General features: G+C 49.2%; 7 protein-coding genes across 7 annotated transcripts; 1 reads left to right on the top strand and 6 right to left on the bottom strand.

Annotated features, from left to right (window-relative positions):
* Positions 1 to 4949: 4949 nt before the first annotated feature.
* Positions 4950 to 6333, bottom strand: LDX57_000001 (uncharacterized protein; the record flags this gene model as incomplete). Its single annotated transcript, XM_046081645.1, has 6 exons — positions 4950 to 5323; positions 5371 to 5435; positions 5489 to 5608; positions 5659 to 5909; positions 5974 to 6072; positions 6133 to 6333. The coding sequence occupies 6 exons, from the start codon at positions 6331 to 6333 to the stop codon at positions 4950 to 4952; spliced, it is 1110 nt and encodes a 369-aa protein (XP_045937601.1).
* Positions 6334 to 8715: 2382 nt separating this feature from the next.
* On the bottom strand, positions 8716 to 9575 carry LDX57_000002 (uncharacterized protein; the record flags this gene model as incomplete). Its single annotated transcript, XM_046081646.1, has 1 exon — positions 8716 to 9575. One exon carries the CDS (start codon positions 9573 to 9575, stop codon positions 8904 to 8906), a length of 672 nt encoding a protein of 223 aa, XP_045937602.1. The 3' UTR covers positions 8716 to 8903.
* Positions 9576 to 10244: 669 nt separating this feature from the next.
* LDX57_000003 (uncharacterized protein) lies at positions 10245 to 11399 on the bottom strand (the record flags this gene model as incomplete). Its single annotated transcript, XM_046081647.1, has 3 exons — positions 10245 to 10356; positions 10414 to 11295; positions 11356 to 11399. 3 exons carry the CDS (start codon positions 11397 to 11399, stop codon positions 10245 to 10247), a joined length of 1038 nt encoding a protein of 345 aa, XP_045937603.1.
* Positions 11400 to 12560: 1161 nt separating this feature from the next.
* On the bottom strand, positions 12561 to 12947 carry LDX57_000004 (uncharacterized protein; the record flags this gene model as incomplete). Its single annotated transcript, XM_046081648.1, has 1 exon — positions 12561 to 12947. The coding sequence occupies one exon, from the start codon at positions 12945 to 12947 to the stop codon at positions 12561 to 12563; it is 387 nt and encodes a 128-aa protein (XP_045937604.1).
* A 273-nt stretch (positions 12948 to 13220) lies between these two features.
* LDX57_000005 (catalase/peroxidase) lies at positions 13221 to 16163 on the top strand. The gene has a single exon (XM_046081649.1). The coding sequence runs from the start codon at positions 13878 to 13880 to the stop codon at positions 16122 to 16124; it is 2247 nt and encodes a 748-aa protein (XP_045937605.1). The 5' UTR covers positions 13221 to 13877; the 3' UTR covers positions 16125 to 16163.
* A 419-nt stretch (positions 16164 to 16582) lies between these two features.
* LDX57_000006 (cytochrome P450) lies at positions 16583 to 18113 on the bottom strand (the record flags this gene model as incomplete). The annotated part of the gene is made up of 4 exons (XM_046081650.1): positions 16583 to 17010; positions 17115 to 17690; positions 17757 to 17825; positions 17915 to 18113. The coding sequence occupies 4 exons, from the start codon at positions 18111 to 18113 to the stop codon at positions 16583 to 16585; spliced, it is 1272 nt and encodes a 423-aa protein (XP_045937606.1).
* A 33-nt stretch (positions 18114 to 18146) lies between these two features.
* LDX57_000007 (uncharacterized protein) lies at positions 18147 to 18449 on the bottom strand (the record flags this gene model as incomplete). The annotated part of the gene is made up of 1 exon (XM_046081651.1): positions 18147 to 18449. The coding sequence occupies one exon, from the start codon at positions 18447 to 18449 to the stop codon at positions 18147 to 18149; it is 303 nt and encodes a 100-aa protein (XP_045937607.1).
* Positions 18450 to 18718: the final 269 nt, after the last annotated feature.

An 18718-nucleotide genomic window follows, 5' to 3' on the forward strand; every position in this document is an offset into this window, starting at 1 on the left:
TTAGCCAACACCTTATTAGAGATTGCCCCGAGCCTGATAATTGCACTTATCAGATCAACTATACTGCCCGTTCTGCCTCGCCCTCTAGGACTGCTTCGCCCTCTAGAAGATGGTCATCTGCCTCTGTATCGCACCCTATGTCCCAGAATCCGCCTGTATCTTCTCCAATTCAGGCCCCCCAACCCCGCGCTATGCTCCAGCCCGAACGATTATATTCCCCAGATCCGAGCGAACAATTAAAAGAAATCAGTCTGGCTTAAGTCGCAGCCAGACAGATCTTCCCGTGCAAGTATACCAAATATCTGAAGCTGCTACTAAAAGACTTTCAATCAAAGAAAAATTCCGAAAGACTGACTTATTGATTACCTCTATTACCCTGAATCCCGGACAGGGCGAGATCGCCATCTACGCTATGTTTGACACTGGCTATTCTATATCCCGTATTATGGATAAGAACTGGGCCGAAACCCACCATCTAACCTTATATCCCTTGAACAAGTCTAAGCCTATAGTGGATTTTGATAACTGTGAAAACGAAATTGACGTTATTACTCACTATATCCGCATGACCCTAAAGACCCATGATCACGTTGAAAAGAATGTCCCATTCCTAATTACTCAGCTAACACATTTCTCTATTATTATTGATTTATCATGACTAAAGATTCATAATCCCCGCATGAGTTTTGCAAAACATACTCTTCAATTTTCTAATCCATACTGTCAGAAGCATTGCAATATCCCAACCCGATCTGCTAAAATCCGAACCCTGCATGATGTCCTTGCCCGAGCCAAACCCACAAATCTAAAGGCTCTCGAATCCCTAAAAGATCGAGACTTCCAAATAGTCTCATTAACTGCCTGCGCTGCGTACGCCCGCAAAAAAAATAAAGTTTATGCTTTAACAGTTGAACAAATTGATGAAACAATTCAGATTATCTCTAAACTATCTAAACCTGAGCTTCCAGATGAATTTAAAGATTTTGCAGATATCTTTTCTTCAAAAGAAACAAAAAAACTTCTCCCACATCGAGATTACGATCATACAATTATCCTTGAATCAGAAAAAAGATTCCCGTTTGGGCCACTCTATAATATATCCCAAAAGGAACTCTCAGCACTTCGAGAATAACTATTAAAGAACCTAAAAAAAAGATTTATTCATCCAAGTTCTTCACCTGCTACATCTCCAGTCCTGTTCATAAAAAAACCAGACAGAAATCTGCACTTCTGTATCGACTATCGAATCTTAAATGTAATTATTATCAAAAATCGATATCCGCTATCTCTTGTAAAAGAGACCCTGAACAATCTCAAAGACATGCATTACTTTACCAAGATCGATATTATTAACGCGTTTAACAATTTCCGTGTTAAAAATGAACAAAAATAATTGACTGCCTTTTGAACCCATTTAAACCTATATAAATCTCTAATGATGCCCTTTGAACTAACAAAGGCCCCCGAAACATTCCAGCGATATATAAACGATATCTTGCAAAACTACCTTGATGTTTTCTATATTGTTTACTTGAACGATATTCTGATTTATAGCCGCATTCATTCCAAACATATGAAGCATGTCCGTCTAATTCTTCAGAAGTTACAAAACGCTGATTTGTATACAAAGCTCTCTAAATGCGAGTTTGCAATTCCCGAAACTAAATTCTTGAATCTGATTATCAGCCGAAAAGGCATCCAAATGAATCTTGCAAAAATTGACACAATTGTTAATTGATCCATTCTTACTTGTGTAACAGATGTACAAACATTTCTGAAATTTAACAATTTTTATTGTCAATTTATTAAAGATTTTTCAAAACTTACTGTCCCGCTTGTTGCTTTGACTCGAAAAAATGTTTCGTGAAAATGGATGTCTATCTATCAAAAAATTTTAAATGATTTAAAAAGAATTTTCACTGATGCCCCGATCTTATAATTATTTAACTGAATCCGTGACATTATCTTGGAAACTAATGTCTTTAATTACATGTTTGTTGGAGTCTTATCTCAATACAAAAATAACAAAATATTACATTCTATTGCGTTCTTTTCAAAGAAACACTCTCCGACTAAATGCAATTATAAGATTTATGACAAAAAATTACTCGCTATTATTCGATATTTTTAAAAAATAACATTCCAAGTTCAAAAAGACTCTTTTATTCATCCAAATTATCTCTGATTATTGCAATCTGAAATATTTTATGTCAACAAAGCTTCTGAACCGCCGTTAAGTCCGTTGGTCTGAATTTTTGTTTTGTTTTAACTTTAAAATTGTTTATCGATCTGAAAAATACGGAATAAAATCTGATAACCTAATCAGAAGGTCAGAAGATCTCTTCAAAGAAAAGAATAAACGTTTGTTATATTAAAGCCAAATTGTTTTAAAACGTGAAAATTTTGATCTGTTTAATCTGATTGAACGAACCAGCTCGCCCGAATCAATCAGCTTGTCTGAATCAACCAATCAGCCTGAATTAATTAGCCCATCTGAATCAATAAGCCCGCCTGAATCAATTAATTCACCTGAGAATCTTGAAATCTCGCACACAGATGAGATTTTTGATCGACTAGCCTCTATTATTAAAATCCGAATTCGAAAAATTGTTATTTTTGAAAATGAACAAAGTCTGCAACTATTTTTTGAGATACAATCCCGTCTATGTGAAACCTATAAAAAAAATAAAGAGATCTAAAATGTTTTAAAGGCTTTGATTACAGATAAAGATTATCATTCAAGAGTCACTCTGGTCGCTTATGAGCAAAAAGACAGTCTTTTATTTTACAAGAATTGTTTATGAATCTTTGACAATGATCAGCTAAAAACAGATCTAATCTGTCTGACCCATAACAAATCTGCGTCCGGATATCCAGAAAGAACTCGAACGTACAAATTTTTGTTTTGAGATTACTATTGATTCAACATATATAAATATGTGATTCAATGAACAATAAATTGTCACATCTGTTGTCGCATAATCTCGTCCCGTGAAGCGAAACAAGATATTCTAAAGCTTTTATCTGTATTTGAGCGCGTCTAGAAAGATATTTCTATGGATTTTATCACGCATTTGCCTGAAAGCGAGAACTACGATGCGATTTTAGTTATTGTGAACCGTTTAATTAAAATAAAACATCTGATTTTATGCAATTCAACTGCCAATGCCTCAGCTGTAGTCGCGATATATGTGCAGCATGTATGAAAATTACATGGATTATTTTAGTCGATTTTGTTCAATAAAGATTTTCAATTTATTGTTCAATTCTGAAAACATCTGATCAAACGTTTAGATATTATCAACAAATTATCAATTGTTTATTATTTTGAAACCGACGATCAAACTGAACATGTAAATGTCATATTAAAACAATATCTGCAAATTTATGTGAATTATCTGCAAGATGATTGAAGTATCTGACTTTCTTTGACTAAATTTATTCTAAATATCACGCATTCTGAGTTTATCAAAACAACCCTTTTTTTTGCGAATTACAGATTTCATCTTTGTATAAGATTTGAACCAATATTTATCGAAAATCATTATGATCGCAATCAACCCGTTGTTCGAGATACAGAACAATTTATTATTTGAATGCAAATTATTATAAAATTTGTTTATGCAGAAATGTTATCAACTTAGACCCGTTACGCTAAACAAGCTGATAAACGACACCGTTCTGCCCGAAGATTCAAGAAAAACCAGTTAGTATGGCTAAATGCTCATCATATCAAAACTTTACAATCTAGCAAAAAGCTGAATTAGAATACCTTGAATCCATACCGTATTAAGAAAGTTATTAGCTCGCACGCTTATCGCCTGGAACTTCCGTCCAGCATGAAGATACACTCTATATTTAATGTTAGCCTACTTATCCCTATCTGTCCAGAACCCTTGCCTAGCCAACACCATCCTCCGCCACCGCATGTGGAAGTCAATGAACTAAAAAAATGAGAAATCGAAAATATCTTTAATTCGTTTTGAAATCGCCGCGACCGCGGCCACCGCCTGATCTATGTTGTTAAATGAGTCAAATACATGAACCTTACTGTTGAATCTGCTGAATATCTTAAACATGCAAAACAGATCGTTTAGAACTATTACCGCCGGTATTCTAATAAGTCTGATCTTTTTCGGTCTCACGGAGCTCGGCCATAGAAAAAAAATATATTGTTACGGTGCAGATCTTGATGCCTAAAACATCTTCTAACTATGATCCGAAAGGCCATATTATCTGTTCCAAGATCTGCATATCTTCCCGTTTGCTTGAAGATCCTGTTGTAGCTCTTCGAGCTACGTCTTGTCTATCAGTCTGTATATAGCTTGATCCTGTAGCAATTCAGAGATACTGTGAGCTATTAGCCTACCTGCCTGCCTGCCATCAGCTCTATCACCCCCGCCAGCCCGCACCTTGACAAGATCTATCAAAGCGAATCCTCTTTCTTTAATTTTCAAAACATAGTTTGAACTTCAAATATGCAAGATTCCAATTGAATTTGAATATATTATATTATAAAAAATTTAAACAAAGATCCTGATTTCTAATAATTATTTATTTTGTTTATAATTGTTTAAAATACAAATTACAACAATCATGTATGCACAATATATATTGTTTAAACTCATTTTGATGTTTTTCTTTTTTTTTTTTGCATATTTGAAGTTTAAACTATGTTTTAAAAATTAAAAAAATAAAAGATTTGTCTTGGCAGATCTAATCTGATATAAAAAAAATTCGTACAATGTAAAAGAAATTCATTCGATATTAAAAAAATTCATACAATGTAAAGATCGAGATTTTTTACATTAAATGAACTTATCAGCTGATAAGATCTAATTCAATATATAAATATCAAAAGATTTTTCTTACATTGGGCGAGAAAATCCTTACACCGGCTCAACTGCGACCCTCCCTAGCGGCACATATTCTGATTCCTACTCGATAAACTAAACAAATTTCACGCTCTGATGCATGTCTTTGTGTACCATGATGCTTGGCGACCGAGGAATCTGACCCTGCTCTTTCTTTCTAGCCTCACAATGACTATCCAGCTGTATAATGCCATTACGGCCGGTTCTGGCATCCGGCCAGGAATCATTTACATCCGAGGTCTCCGTGTTTGAGGTGTCATTCTGCTGTGTTTCTCTTGATCGACTGGTGATGAGTTTCCAGAGTCGACTTGAACTCGAACTGTGAGTTTCGGTCCGGAGCGGATCTTGCTTGCGGCGCGCGAAAAGGGAACCAAAGGTAGGCAGACAGGCTGCTAAGATACCAACGGAAACCTCGATGTAGGACCAGATACTGAAGAAGACTGCGTTATCTGGGAAGATCAGCACGTACCGATGTTAGGGGGTAGGACTTGCTTACAGCTGGTGTCAACGGGATCCATGGTAGCGATTGCGACTACCCGGATGATGCCGAATATACAGACGCTAGCGCTATTAGATTGGTGCCAGCAGCAGACGCAAAGAGGGACGAAGCTCACATGCCGCCTAGGAGAAAGATGGTCAAGACCTGGATCTTGCGGTTTCTTCGCATGTGCAGCTGCAACACAGGTTTGATGGGTAGCGCTAAGATAGCAAAGTCGGTAACCACATTTACAACACTGCGCCATAGTCAATTGGAGTGTCGACGAGTAACCCAGGCTGAACTCACGCGAAAATTGTAAACGGCACGGAGATACCGATGCATTTTCCAGGCTCTCCAGTCCACATTGACGAAAAAGGGACACACTGAAAGGCGGCCACGAATGCCAAAGCCACGTTGTAAGCGATGACCGTTACGCCAACAAAATAGGCTCCTATCAACAGCGATCTCGTTGGGAAGATGCGGCGATATAGACATAAGATAGATATCTTGGTGGCCATGACGGTGATCGAGTACACGATAGCATTTGCGGTACTTTCCTATTCAGAAAGAGGCCAATCCCTCAGCCCAGGGACAATCCAGGGGGGAAACGAGAATTCATACCTGGACAAAGCGCTTCTGGTTTTTTACGAAAATCATGTGTCGACCATCACCGTTCGCATTAGACAGGAACAACAAGATGGCGTAGGAAAGTTGGCCCATCTACCCACTGTTTATTAGCAGCTGTAACCGTTTCTCTGCTACATTCTGAGGCCTGTTTACCAAAGCGAGAAAAATAAGATAATCATCCCAACTTAATCGAGCCCTCGAGCGGAAGCGTGCCAACAGTCGTGCTGCCACTGCAATGATAGTTAGCACGATCCCGACAACGTTGGCGGCTGTTTTGCTCGATTGGCGATTATCATCCGCATGTGCCTGGTAATAGGCGACTTCTTCGGGTGTTAGACTCGATACACTCTCCATTGATTCGAATTCCTATGAAGTCGAAAGGAGGCATGGCATGCAATTGGAAAATGCGACACGGGAGTTTATAGCACGAATAGGGTACTACTCGATACCATCTGAACACGCCGCCCAGGAAGGGGGCACCGCGCCCTTGCTGATGGAGCCGCTTCTCGTACCCAAATGGGAGAATCCAACATTCTCCGCTGATCTCACCCATGACCCCTGGCTCGGGCCGCATACCAGGGCGGCACTGCCTTGGGGCAAAATAGTCGAATCTCACCGGGGTAAATGGCCCGCTTATTGAAATCGAACGTGGGGATGCTGAAAAGCGTGGGATGGCTGGTTTCAGGAATCACTCCGTGCCTTCGGCACGTGAACGCACACTTTTCACATCCCAGGGCGACTGATAGAATATATCTATAATTATTCAAGTCCGGCCCGAGTTGACTAGCATGGAAAATATGGTGTGCCTCCATGCGGAAGACGTTCTCTATTCACGTCAAACAGAAAGGCTTTTCCCGAGGCCTGAGTAAGACATCAGCGCCTTGGCAAAAGATGACCCATGTCCAGGTATCGACTATCCATCAGATATTACAGTAAGCATGATATCGGCAGCTTGGAGACGAACTACTGCAGTTGGCTCCCGTGCATATTTAGCTAGTGGAACTCACGGCATAGATTATGCTTCATGTCTGGCCACGGGGGCTTATTGCGGAGACACACAACCAATTCAATACTGTCTGGCTTTTCACTGTTGCTCAAATATCGCCGTTCCATATGAATTGCAAGATGCCGGTATGATAAGTAGTGGCGGGATTGGGAATCAGTGGGAAGAAGAAACAGAATAATCGGGTCGTGACGGCGCCGAAGACAAGGCATAAGGAACAGCGCGCTCACTTAAAAATATTTTACTTCAATAATTGCTATCGTTGCACCCTCCGAAGTCCAGAGCTTAGTATCTTTGAAGTGTAGATTAACTTCTCGGATTAAACGAACCTATTCCGCTTCCTCGTGTTCTTGATTAGGCACTTAAAAAAATCTACTTCCTCCATCCCTTGTTATTTCTCGGGATTTGTCGGTATTGTATCATAGTTGTTCGAGTAGCAATCCCTTTTTTGTAATCCCTTCTCCCGTTTAACAGCTCGAAGCAAAGGAATGCGTTTCGGGCACAGCAAGTTATACAGGAAAAGCCGCAAACGTTGCTGAGTGCATTTAATAATTTCAACTTAAAATCAGTGAGCAAGGCAAAATCGTTCTTGCCCTTCGTTCTGGCAGATAAAGCATTACCTACTGGACAGCCTGTGCCTGTACGTCATGCGGGCTGCAGGTCATACGCCACGGTGACAAGGCAGTGTGGTTCACTTTCCGTCGAAACTGATGGTACCAGATTAAGGTGCAAAAGCCCAGGCTGTAAACGAGGAGATGGAGTGGTGACTCGAGGATCCTTGCATGAATTTTGCATTGCATGAGTCGCCAGCAAGGCCGCCTCGGGATCATCAAGAATGAGGTGGTCAGACGGCAGAAATACGTGATCCACCACAGTGCTTTTCTTGCATCAGCCCGTCTGAGCTGATCATGGATTCGTTCTGCCTAAATCGTTCTTCTGGTGCGGTACTACGAGGCTGATCTGTAGTTCTTATTTGGGTCCTCGTCTATTCCTCAGGTTGCCGCGTATCGCCGCTGTGGCATTCCGGGTCCAGCATCCAGATTTTACAGGGTATTAAATACAGATTGCTTTACTAGAACATTCAGCCTCAAAGGTTGCAGCTTGGCTTTTCTTCCATCGCGTTAATGCATGGAAAGGGCCTGGCTGAGATAAGCCTTTGACTGCAACATGCCTTTTCGTCAGCTATTGCTGGTTTAAGATGATTGAGCGATCAGCAGCTTTGCCCTATATTTGTTGGTCTTGTGTCGCTCAGTTCAGCTTCGAATGGCAGGGCTTCTTCTTGACATTGCCATGACGTATGGCGAAGAAGGTGCTGTGATAGCCGTTGGTATTCTATTCGTGCCACTGGGGACATCGGCCCTTGGCGAGCGAAATACTCCATGCCATATGGCTGAATACCGCCTCTCTGGCTTGGGATGACTATTCTTTTAGCTCAAGAATCTGTTTTCCAATGGCTAGATCTATCTCTATGTATTTTGGCTTTTCATATTCTGACTGACCATGAGTACTGCATTCGGTACGATTTCCTGTAGTAGTGGTTCTTCAATCTACATTTTGGCTCTTTCTCTCCTTGCTGCTTAGAACATTCTAAGTGTGACCGTCCATATCTTCTAAAGAACTCACTCAATGCAATAATTGATCCCATACTTGTAGGCTCCGCCTATAGATCACTAGGTGGATGATAATGAGTGAAGAAAAGTCTAGTAGCCTTTCGATAGAACAATTGAAGGGCCGTACAGGCAGATAGAAGGGAAACACAAAATCAACTTGTGAAGTCACCCATAATAAACTAGCCACGGTACATCCCTGATCCAGATCTTCCCGTCATATGCAATACAGGGTTCCAGCGTAGAACCCAATTTCAGACAGCAGGGAAGGTGATGATGGCTAGAGGTTTCGGATCGCCTATGTCTGACTGAGATTATGAACCCGCAAGGTCATCAGATCCGTATTGCTCGAAAGCCTCTTGGAATTGATCCTCCCCAAATAAAGCCAGTTTGAACTTTTTAGGAGGGATCCTGTCTGTCGCAATGCCGTACTCCGTCTTCAGCATTTCTAAGTATTCTTTATGATTCTTGAGCAGGGCTTTTTCCATCTCAGGAAAGTCATTTTTGTGGCGATTAACCAACGAATCTATAATCTCGTCAATAATATGGAGCCACTCGATCTCGCATCGAATGCGAGATTCGTCGTACCTTCCTTTCACCCAGTTTATAGCCGCGTAATTCATCGCATAGTATGTCAACGCAAGGGCTTTGTGTGCATGAATGAAGTCTTCTTGCCGAGCAGAGCTGTCCAACTCAGCTAGTTTAGAGGCATGGCAGTTCACGGCGTGAAGCACCTGTTCAGGGACGAAGCCGATCCCGCGCTGGATGAATGGAACCAGAAATGTACCTTTCACAAAGAAAAGATGATCTTGATCATGGAATGCCAGTGTACAAAGCTTATACTCTTCTCTTTCATTGCCATTATCCACGAATTCCAAGAAGGCATAATGTGCACCCACCGTATCTCGCAAGAACCTCCGCACCTCCTTCAGTGAGCTCTCCACGATAAAATCACCACTTGTTGAAACGGAGAAGATAAGCGTCATCGCCCCGGCTCCCGATGTGTCACTGCTTGTTCTGTATTCTGATTAGAAGACTGAGTTTAGACTCTCGGATGCCACCGACTGTGTCAAATGAATAGGACAGCTTGGTATTTGGTTGATGTTGGGCTGATCAACCGAGAGAAGGTGGAGAAACTTATATAGAGCTTAGCCATTGCTCGATAGCTGACAGATACCGGCAACCCCCTTTCAGACCCCTTGTACCCTTTGTCCAGAATCAGTATCGCACATTGTCGGAATTGGCCAAATTACGTTCAAAGGATTGGTATAATAACACACAAAGGTCGCAACTAGGGATAGCTCCGTAATACCATCATTATGAATCAAATCTTCGGTCGACGTGACAAGAGGCTGGCTCGGTTATGCCATATCACCAACATTACACTGTAATTCAACGAATCTTACAAGACCCACGCGGTGGAATGGCGTCGAGCAACGTCGCTTCATTGATCAGAGCGCTTGGTGTCCAGTCGAAATTGAGTAGAGTTGACTTTTGGGCATAGGCTGGGAGTGTCTAAACGACTTTGCTTGTCATACAATTTCTTCGTAAACATTCTTCACATTTCTAGAGTTTCGAAGGCATGGCTTCAATGTATATACCAGGCTAAGACACAGCTATTGGATCTAGGAGCTTCAAGGAGCCACTCACGCGTATCATGCGCGACCAAACAGGAGAGTGAAATCATCTTGTAGAGTCTGTTGAAGCTCAATGCTGGTCGTTGGCTTCCAGCCTAGCTCCCGAGCTCGTTGGGCGGAAGTGGAAGAGCTAAGCAACAGACCATCAGTCTAGGCACCACACAAGTTCGCAGGGGGTTATACATACTTTGACGCCAGGCCCACCTCCGCTATGTGCTCATCTCCGCCCGTATATTTCTCGGCAGCTTCCTTCAGGGTGATTGCTTGTGGCACCGGTGAGGTCAACCGTCCCAGGCTGTAGCCAGCCTTCGCTATCCCCTCTGCCAAGTGCTTCCAAGAATGCTTCTCGGTCTCGGCAAAGTAGAATCCCTGTCGGCCGGTGGAGACGGGCTCCCCTCGCAGGATGCGAGCGACGAGAAGCTCAAACAGCTCGGCGAGATCGACGACGTGAACGTAATCCCAAACCCCAGCCCCGTCACCCACGTACTCGGCCTGTCCGGCAGCAACGGCTCCATGAATAAGTGCGGGGATATGGAACGACTTTTGGTTGAAGAGCCCCGTGCCCCGACCATAAATAAGCGGGGCCTTCACAATCAAGGTGTTGACACCTGCTTGCTCTCCAGCCTCCACGGTCTTGATGTCGGTGGCGCGTTGGGCGTAAGACTCGATCGCCTCGCGTCCTTTCAAGTAGCTGTAAATGTCGTCTTTGTCCGAGAAGACTCTAGACTCCAAGATCTGTTTCGTGACAGGTCGATCGCCCAGACTCGAGGTTCCGCTGATATGGAGAAAGTACTTGGGTTTGCTGCTGTCTTGGGTATCTGCAAGACCTAGAATCAAAGCCTCGGCCGCCGCAGGACTCGTTGAATCGGCGGCATGGATGACAATATCATGTTCGCTGGCGATGCGTCGGATATCCTCCGTTGCCTCTAGACCATTGAAGATGACGGGAGTGACTCCTTTGGATTGATAGATGTCGGCCTGCTCCTTTTTCCGAATCAGAACGGAAATGGCCAAGGACTGAATTTGGGGGATAGTCGAGTTCAACAGCTGAGTGAGTACAGTTCCCCCGCTAAGTTCAGTTAGAGATTCTTGTCTCGACACGGCGTACTGGGACGTTGTTGTGGCTCACATATATCCGGTCGCTCCGGTAAGAAGAAGCTTAGTAGATGTCATTTTGCTCTGCTTGGTTGGGGGAAAGCCTAGAGGGGGAAGATCTGCGAATGGAGGATGTTGTATAGACAATAATTTAGCAAGGGGGAATGAGGGCCCGCCGCTTATATAGCTGACGATGGGCAGAGGTAGCTCATGGTCAGAATGTTCGTCCCTCGGAGACTTATCACGCCATGCTCTTTACACTGATTCAGATTGCTACCGACCGTCTGTCAATTTGACACCTTTGTCTTGTTTCGATCTGGCCCCACGCCGAAATCCGACTCGGAGAGTAACTGAGCAGTGTTGACGGTTGAAAAGGAAGCACTACCACCAACTACTGAGACAGTCGCTATCCGCCTCTGGACTAGCCGCTAGGGCCGGGGGCAACGGAGTCCGGAGTCCGGAGCAATCGATCTGAGTTCTTCTGACCAAAGTCTCCGACAACACGATTCTCGCCCCCTTTTAGCCCGGCGCTACCATTCCTGGCATATTCCTTCCAGTAGGTGGCCTTCACCGCTCGGGATGGCGTGCCAACATTCTTAATAGACCGCCACTCTGTATCGCGGCTTGTACTCCGGCAAATGGACACGGTCGGATCTAACGGTGGATATTCGGACGCCATGGCACCAGACCAGAGGGGATGCGACGAAGGATATTGGAAACATCCTATAGTTCTAGATTTCCTTGCCGCCAAGATCACGACCTGAAAGCGAAGCATTGAATGTCCCACGCCACTAGCAAGGTATGCATGCGGGTCATCGTCGGCTCTCGCAACCCTATCTGCTGGGCTGGATCTCTCCTCTTACTAAGGCCTGCCTGGCCGCAAGTGTCCGGGCTAGTTACAAATCTGGACTTGATTAGTTACCCGCTCCAGGGTCATCCCACATACACGGAGTACGATCTAGAACGAGGCGAGCCTTCTTTCAACCTGCCAACCCAATTGACAGTCGACGACTGCCGGTTCGCACCTGAGCTCATCAGTGCACGGCGGGTTTACGATTCTTACCATGGGCCGGTATCAACCGGCGCTCCCAGTGGGTGAGTTACGGGGGTGGGGTATGGGATGCCGTATTCCTTGGGAATAGGAGACAAACCTATCATATGGTCATATTGCGGATATTTCATGGGACCAATTTCTGTGTTCCAGCAGCTGAGCGAGGGCGCGAGGTTACTATGCTACGATCAAGACGGAGGATTCTGACTGGCGGCTCTCATCCGCTCCAGCCGCTTCATTCTATAAATCCTACGGGGCTCGCGCACCCCATCCTCGCCGAAGGAAGGCAGGACGTACATGGACGGCAGGGGGGAAACCTCGTACCCTTCCCAGTGGCCCTGGAGGGCGTCAAGGGCGTCCCGCAGCAGGAGCAGCTCCCCGTCGTGGGTGTTGGCGGCGTGAGGGGAACAAAGGAGCAGGAGAAAGTGATCGCGCATCAAGTCCTCATTCCAGGCGGCGAAGATCTTGTATCGCCGTTCGATGGCCAAGATGGCACGCGAGGCGGCGATCCAGTGGTGACGGCGCTTGACGGCGCCCTTCTCAAAGGGGCCGATATAGATGTAGTGATAGGGCATCGCTCACCAGCCGTTGGGGGGTCCCCAGGTGAACTTCCCGGCGCTGCCCGACGGGATTTATAACCGCCAGCTCGGTCGTCCGTGGATCTTTCGATCGGAAAGGTCCCGTTGCTTTTCTTTGTGCTTCCCCCCAGACATCATCGGGAAGGTGAAGGCTCCGACAGACGATGAGGATGACAAAGACCGACCCGGTCAAGGATCGTCTGGACGGCGGCCTGACAAATCGGGCAGCAGCTGAATCAGCGGATGACGTCACCAACAGTCTCGGTGCCTCAGGCGTGCGGGGAGAGCCGTCCCGATTAGGCAGGCGAATCCCCAGCGGATCTGGACCGCCGTCGCTTGGAAATCCGATGAGTAACACGATTCTCGTACAACCGGCTTGTTCGGTCGCTTGCCACCCACAGGTCCATGGTTGACACGGTCAACGCGGTTGACACGGTCGTTATAAAGCCGAATGGATGCCTCCGCCATTGCATCGCTGCAACTGCGCAACTGAGCTGCGAAACTGAGAGACGAGAGCGTGATTGATGAGTTATCCTGCCGGCCTGATTGCCCGATTGCCTGATACCCCGCCTTTGTCCCCCGCAGATCGCCTGCGTGCCTGATTCGCCAGGACACCACCCCCGCGTGCCTTAGTGCCTTAGCTCCGCCAATCTTTTCCTCCTCTTCTCCCTTCTCTCTCCTCCTCTCCTCCTTTCCTCCTCTAATTCCCGCGGGTTTCGCAATCCCTTTCCCGTCATTCGCTGCCTATAAAACTGCTCCATCCATCTGGTGCTTCGTGCTTCTGTGCTTTCCCCGCTGTATGTCTCCCTTCGCTGGCAAGGGAAAACTGCCTTGGTATCCCTCCTCTTCTCTTTCCTCGTCTTCCTCATTCCTCATCTTCCTTCCCACTCTCTCCGTTCCCCGTCTTTTCCCCTCCCAGCCTGAACCATGAGCGAGTGTCCATTCCCCCATGGCCAGAAGTCGGCCAATATTGGCGGCGGTGGCACCCGAAACGTAGACTGGTGGCCCGGCCAGCTGCGCCTGAACATTCTGCGCCAGCATGGCGACGCCAGCAATCCCCAGAGCAAGGACTTCGAGTACGCCACCGCCTTTAAGGGCCTGGACTACGACGCCCTGAAGAAGGATTTGCATCGCCTCATGACCGACTCGCAGGACTGGTGGCCCGCCGACTTCGGTCACTACGGCGGCCTGTTCATCCGCATGGCCTGGCACAGCGCCGGCACCTACCGTGTCTTCGACGGTCGCGGCGGAGGTGGCCAGGGCCAGCAGCGCTTCGCTCCTCTGAACAGCTGGCCCGACAATGCCAGTCTCGACAAGGCCCGTCGTCTGCTGTGGCCCGTCAAGCAGAAGTACGGCAACAAGATCTCCTGGGCTGATCTCCTGCTGCTGACAGGCAACGTCGCCCTCGAGTCCATGGGTTTCAAGCCCTTCGGCTTTGCTGGCGGTCGTCCCGACACCTGGGAGGCCGACGAGTCCGCCTACTGGGGAGGCGAGAAGAGCTGGTTTCCCCAGGGGAACGACGTGCGCTACGCCGCTCAGACCGACGCCGAGCAGAAGCAGCAGGGCGATATCCGCACCCGCAACCTCGAGGATCCTCTGGCCGCCGTGCACATGGGCCTGATCTACGTGAACCCCGAGGGTCCCGACGGCAACCCCGACCCCGTCGCAGCCGCCCGGGATATTCGCGTCACCTTCGGTCGCATGGCCATGAACGACGAGGAGACCGTGGCCCTGATTGCCGGTGGGCACACCTTTGGCAAGACGCACGGCGCTGGCCCCGCCGACAAGATCGGTCCCGAGCCCGAGGCGGCCGACCTGCACCAGCAGGGCCTGGGCTGGAGTAACGGGTACCTGTCGGGTCGCGGCGCCGACAGCATCACCAGCGGCCTCGAGGTGACCTGGACCAAGACGCCCACCCGCTGGAGTCTCGGCTTTCTCGAGTACCTGTTCAAGTTCGACTGGGAGCTGACCAAGAGTCCTGCCGGCGCCAACCAGTGGACGGCCAAGAATGCCCCCGAGATCATCCCCGACGCCTACGACTCGAACAAGAAGCAGAAGCCGCGCATGCTGACCACCGACCTGGCGCTGCGCTTTGATCCCGCCTACGAGAAGATCGCCCGTCGCTACCTGGAGAATCCCGACGAGTTTGCCGACGCCTTCGCGCGCGCCTGGTTCAAGTTGCTGCATCGTGACATGGGCCCCCGCGCGCGCTGGCTGGGTCCCGAGGTGCCCAAGGAGACGTTGCTGTGGGAGGATCCCGTGCCCGCGGTCGATCATCCGCTGATCGACAACGAGGACGCCTTGGCGCTGAAGCAAGAGATCCTGGGGTCCGGCGTCGAGCCGACCAAGTTCATCACCACCGCTTGGGCGTCCGCCTCGACCTTCCGCGGCAGCGACAAGCGCGGCGGCGCCAACGGCGCGCGCATTCGGCTGGCGCCCCAGAAGGACTGGGAGGTCAACAACCCCCCACGCCTGCAGGAGGTTCTGCGCGTGCTGGAGCGCATCCAGCGCGACTTCAACGGCGCTCAGACGGGTGCCAAGCGCGTCTCGCTGGCCGATCTCATCGTGCTGGCCGGCTGCGCCGCCGTCGAGCGCGCGGCGGGCCACCCCGTGCCCTTCACGCCCGGTCGCACCGACGCCAGCCAGGAGCAAACCGATGTCGAGCAGTTCGAGCACCTGCGGCCGCTGGCGGACGGCTTCCGCAACTACGGCGGCTCGACGCCGCGCGTGCGGGCCGAACAGTACCTCGTCGACCGCGCGCAGCTGCTGCAGCTGACACCGCCCGAGATGACGGTCCTGGTGGGCGGCCTGCGCGTGCTGGACGCCAACTATGACGGCTCCGAGACGGGCGTGTTCACGCAGCGGCCCGGTCAGCTGACCAACGACTTCTTCGTCAACCTGCTGGACATGAACACCGTCTGGCAGCCGCTCGGCGCCGACCATGAGCGCTTCGAGGGCGTCGACCGCAAGACGGGGGCCAAGAAGTGGACGGGCAGCCGCGTGGATCTTGTCTTCGGCTCGCACGCCGAGCTGCGTGCGCTGGCCGAGCTGTACGGTAGCGCCGACGGCCAGGTCAAGTTCGTCAAGGACTTCATCGCCGCCTGGGACAAGGTCATGCAGTTGGACCGCTTCGACCTCACCTACTCGGCTATCCCTACGCGTCCGCGTCTGTAGTCAGCCCTAAGTTTGGTTGCGGGCTAGCGGAATTCGCTCTCCTGTTCCTTATACGATGGTTCGCTTTTCGCTTGCCATGTTGTGTACCTAGTCATGAGTTTATGAGTCAAAATTGTTACTTCATTGCATTTTGGAGTATGTTCCACGTCTTTCTCTTTCATAGGTCCTTCTGCACAACCCCAGCAGATGACGATTTACTACATACCGTAGGAGTAAGACTAAGCCCATATTTCACGGAACGTTATTATGGGTCCCGCCTGGACGAAGCATCGAAGAAGGGGGGGGGGGTAAAGAGCAAACGGAATAAGTATTCATCCCATTTCTTTGGGACTACCGACCGGAGGATTTCCTCTAACTACGTAGCAGCGTAAAACAGTTTGTCCCTTGGTCGTCTTCTGAACCTAGGGCGAATCTCCCAGTCTGCGCAATACAAAGAGCCGTTGCATTGAATTCGGCCATTACGATAATAGAGAAACGTCATCCTCGCGTCGTCGGACCGAAATGACAGCAGTGGAGTTTGCGCTCAACACAATGCCGTGCTTCAGCGGCTGTGGACGCAAACCATCCACCAGTTGCAGATCGTACTTCAACAGAATATGGGCCAGCGCGATCTTAATCTCTGTCACAACCAGGTTTCTTCCGGGGCACGCATGTTTCCCGAATCCCCACGCCAGGTGCTCGGGCGACGGCGTGGTGACCTGCGCGTACGTCTCCTTTCCTGCCGTTTGGCGCAACCTTACTGATCGGTAGGCATCAAATGTGTCCGGGTCTGGATAGACATTCGCATCCAACCGGCGGTCGGCCGAGACGATCGTATACGAATTCCGCGGTATCCTTGTTCCGTCGGACAGCGTGATTGGGTCGGTGGAGATGCGTTGCATCGCCGCTATACATTCTTGTGAGACACCGAGCCCTCGAAAAGACAGATCTGGTACGGAGAATGAAAATGGAATGAGGGGGAGGCCACATGTGCCGTCAGGAACACCTTACCGGCCAGAGACGGTTTCAGACGCTGAGATTCCTTCAGGGTACTGTCCATCAGGTGAAGATTATTCAGAGCCGACACTGTTAGCCCCTCTCGCTGGACGACTGATCTGGTCTCGTCGCGCAGGGCGACGATCAACTCGTCGCGGCCACAGAGGTCGTAAAGGACTTGAGTGAGCATGTCTGCGGTAGAATGCAGGCTTACTGCCGCCATGCCGAGCTGCGCCATGACTGGGTCGTAGGGACGCCCTCGAGCGCATTCCTCCATCCATCGCAGGGCGTCGTCGTCCGACGTGAGCGCGTCAGCCTCCCGCTGCCGCAAGATGGGTGCCATGATGGCACGGGCCTCGCGCAATTGAAGCCGGATCTTGCGGCAGCTGGGCGCAATCCAGGATATTACAGGACGGAGCATCCTTGGCCAGCGGTGCAGCGCGTCGGCGGCGACGAACGAGTCGATCGAGTACTGCCCGACGATACGTAGCCAGCGGGCATCGCGGTGCAGGGGCTCGGGCCAAAAAGCGACGGACAGTAGGCGAACGACGATGGCTAGCGCGCTGGGCTTCAAAGCCACACGATGCCATTCTATCTTCTAGTCAGCCCTTCCGGTGGTCCTGCAGTCTGGTTGGCAGTGCGGAGGGCATGACATACCAGTCTCGTCGGTCCATTCATGCCGTAAGATGCTCGCCATCTCCACAGAGGCCGGCTGAATCAGCCTTCCTAGCAGCGCATCAATCCTCAGGTCCTCGCCGAGGTGGCCCCCCCTCCCGACACCACCGTTAGGGGGTCAAGGGGGTTAGCAAACTCACCGAGAGGCTGCATGAGCTTGGTGCGAATCGTGTCCGGGAAGATTCGATCCGGGGCGGAGATCTGGCGCCAAGGTTCGAATCCATCGAGATGAGCATGGAGACGCTCCGCCATGAAACGACCCACGCTGAGGGCCGGGCTATTCCGAATCTCTTTGGCGAACTCGGGGGCCAGCACGATCAGACAGCCGTCATCCGTCATCATGCGAAACACCTTGAACTGCGGCACCGTCTGTTAGTTCCTCGACACGTTCTCTGGCGGCGAACAAAGACTAGTCAGCACACTTGCCTTCTCCAGGCCCTGCTGGATAAAGCCCGACATATTCGCCAGGCATCGCTGTCGTGCCTTGGCGTATCCCAGCTCGAACGGTTTGCGCGGGTTCACTAGAGGGATGGAGGACCGGGCAACGGCCTGCTGCACCAGGAGTGTCGTCGTCAAGCCAAGGAGCACGACGAGGGCCAGCGACTCAGGTATGAGCCACATTGTTACTATGATTGCTATCCTCGCGGTGATGGGTATTGGCTCGGGAGATATCATGGGCGTGGAAGAGTGGATCGAGCCGACTTATAGGCTACGCTCGGCCTTCATGGATCCGCTAACATCAACCGAGTTGCGGTGAGGGCACTAAGTGACGATGCCTGTCAGTTCCTTCTCTGTGCGGCGAGGGGCTGGTGAACCCTTGCATTTCCTTTACCCAAGGTACGGGGGCCGTGAGGTCGATCTCTCTCTTTCTCCCTCCCTCTCATGCAAGGGTACGGTCGTGTTGATGCCTGGGCGTTCAGGCTGCCACTGCGGAGTTAGGTCCT

Source organism: Aspergillus melleus (assembly GCF_016097325.1).
Source record: "Aspergillus melleus strain CBS 546.65 chromosome Unknown contig1, whole genome shotgun sequence".
NCBI lineage: Eukaryota > Fungi > Ascomycota > Eurotiomycetes > Eurotiales > Aspergillaceae > Aspergillus > Aspergillus melleus.

Excerpts from the sequence above, each read along its gene's own strand:
- LDX57_000005 (XM_046081649.1), top strand. The coding sequence starts at position 13,878 with ATGAGCGAGTGTCCATTCCCCCATGGCCAGAAGTCGGCCAATATTGGC.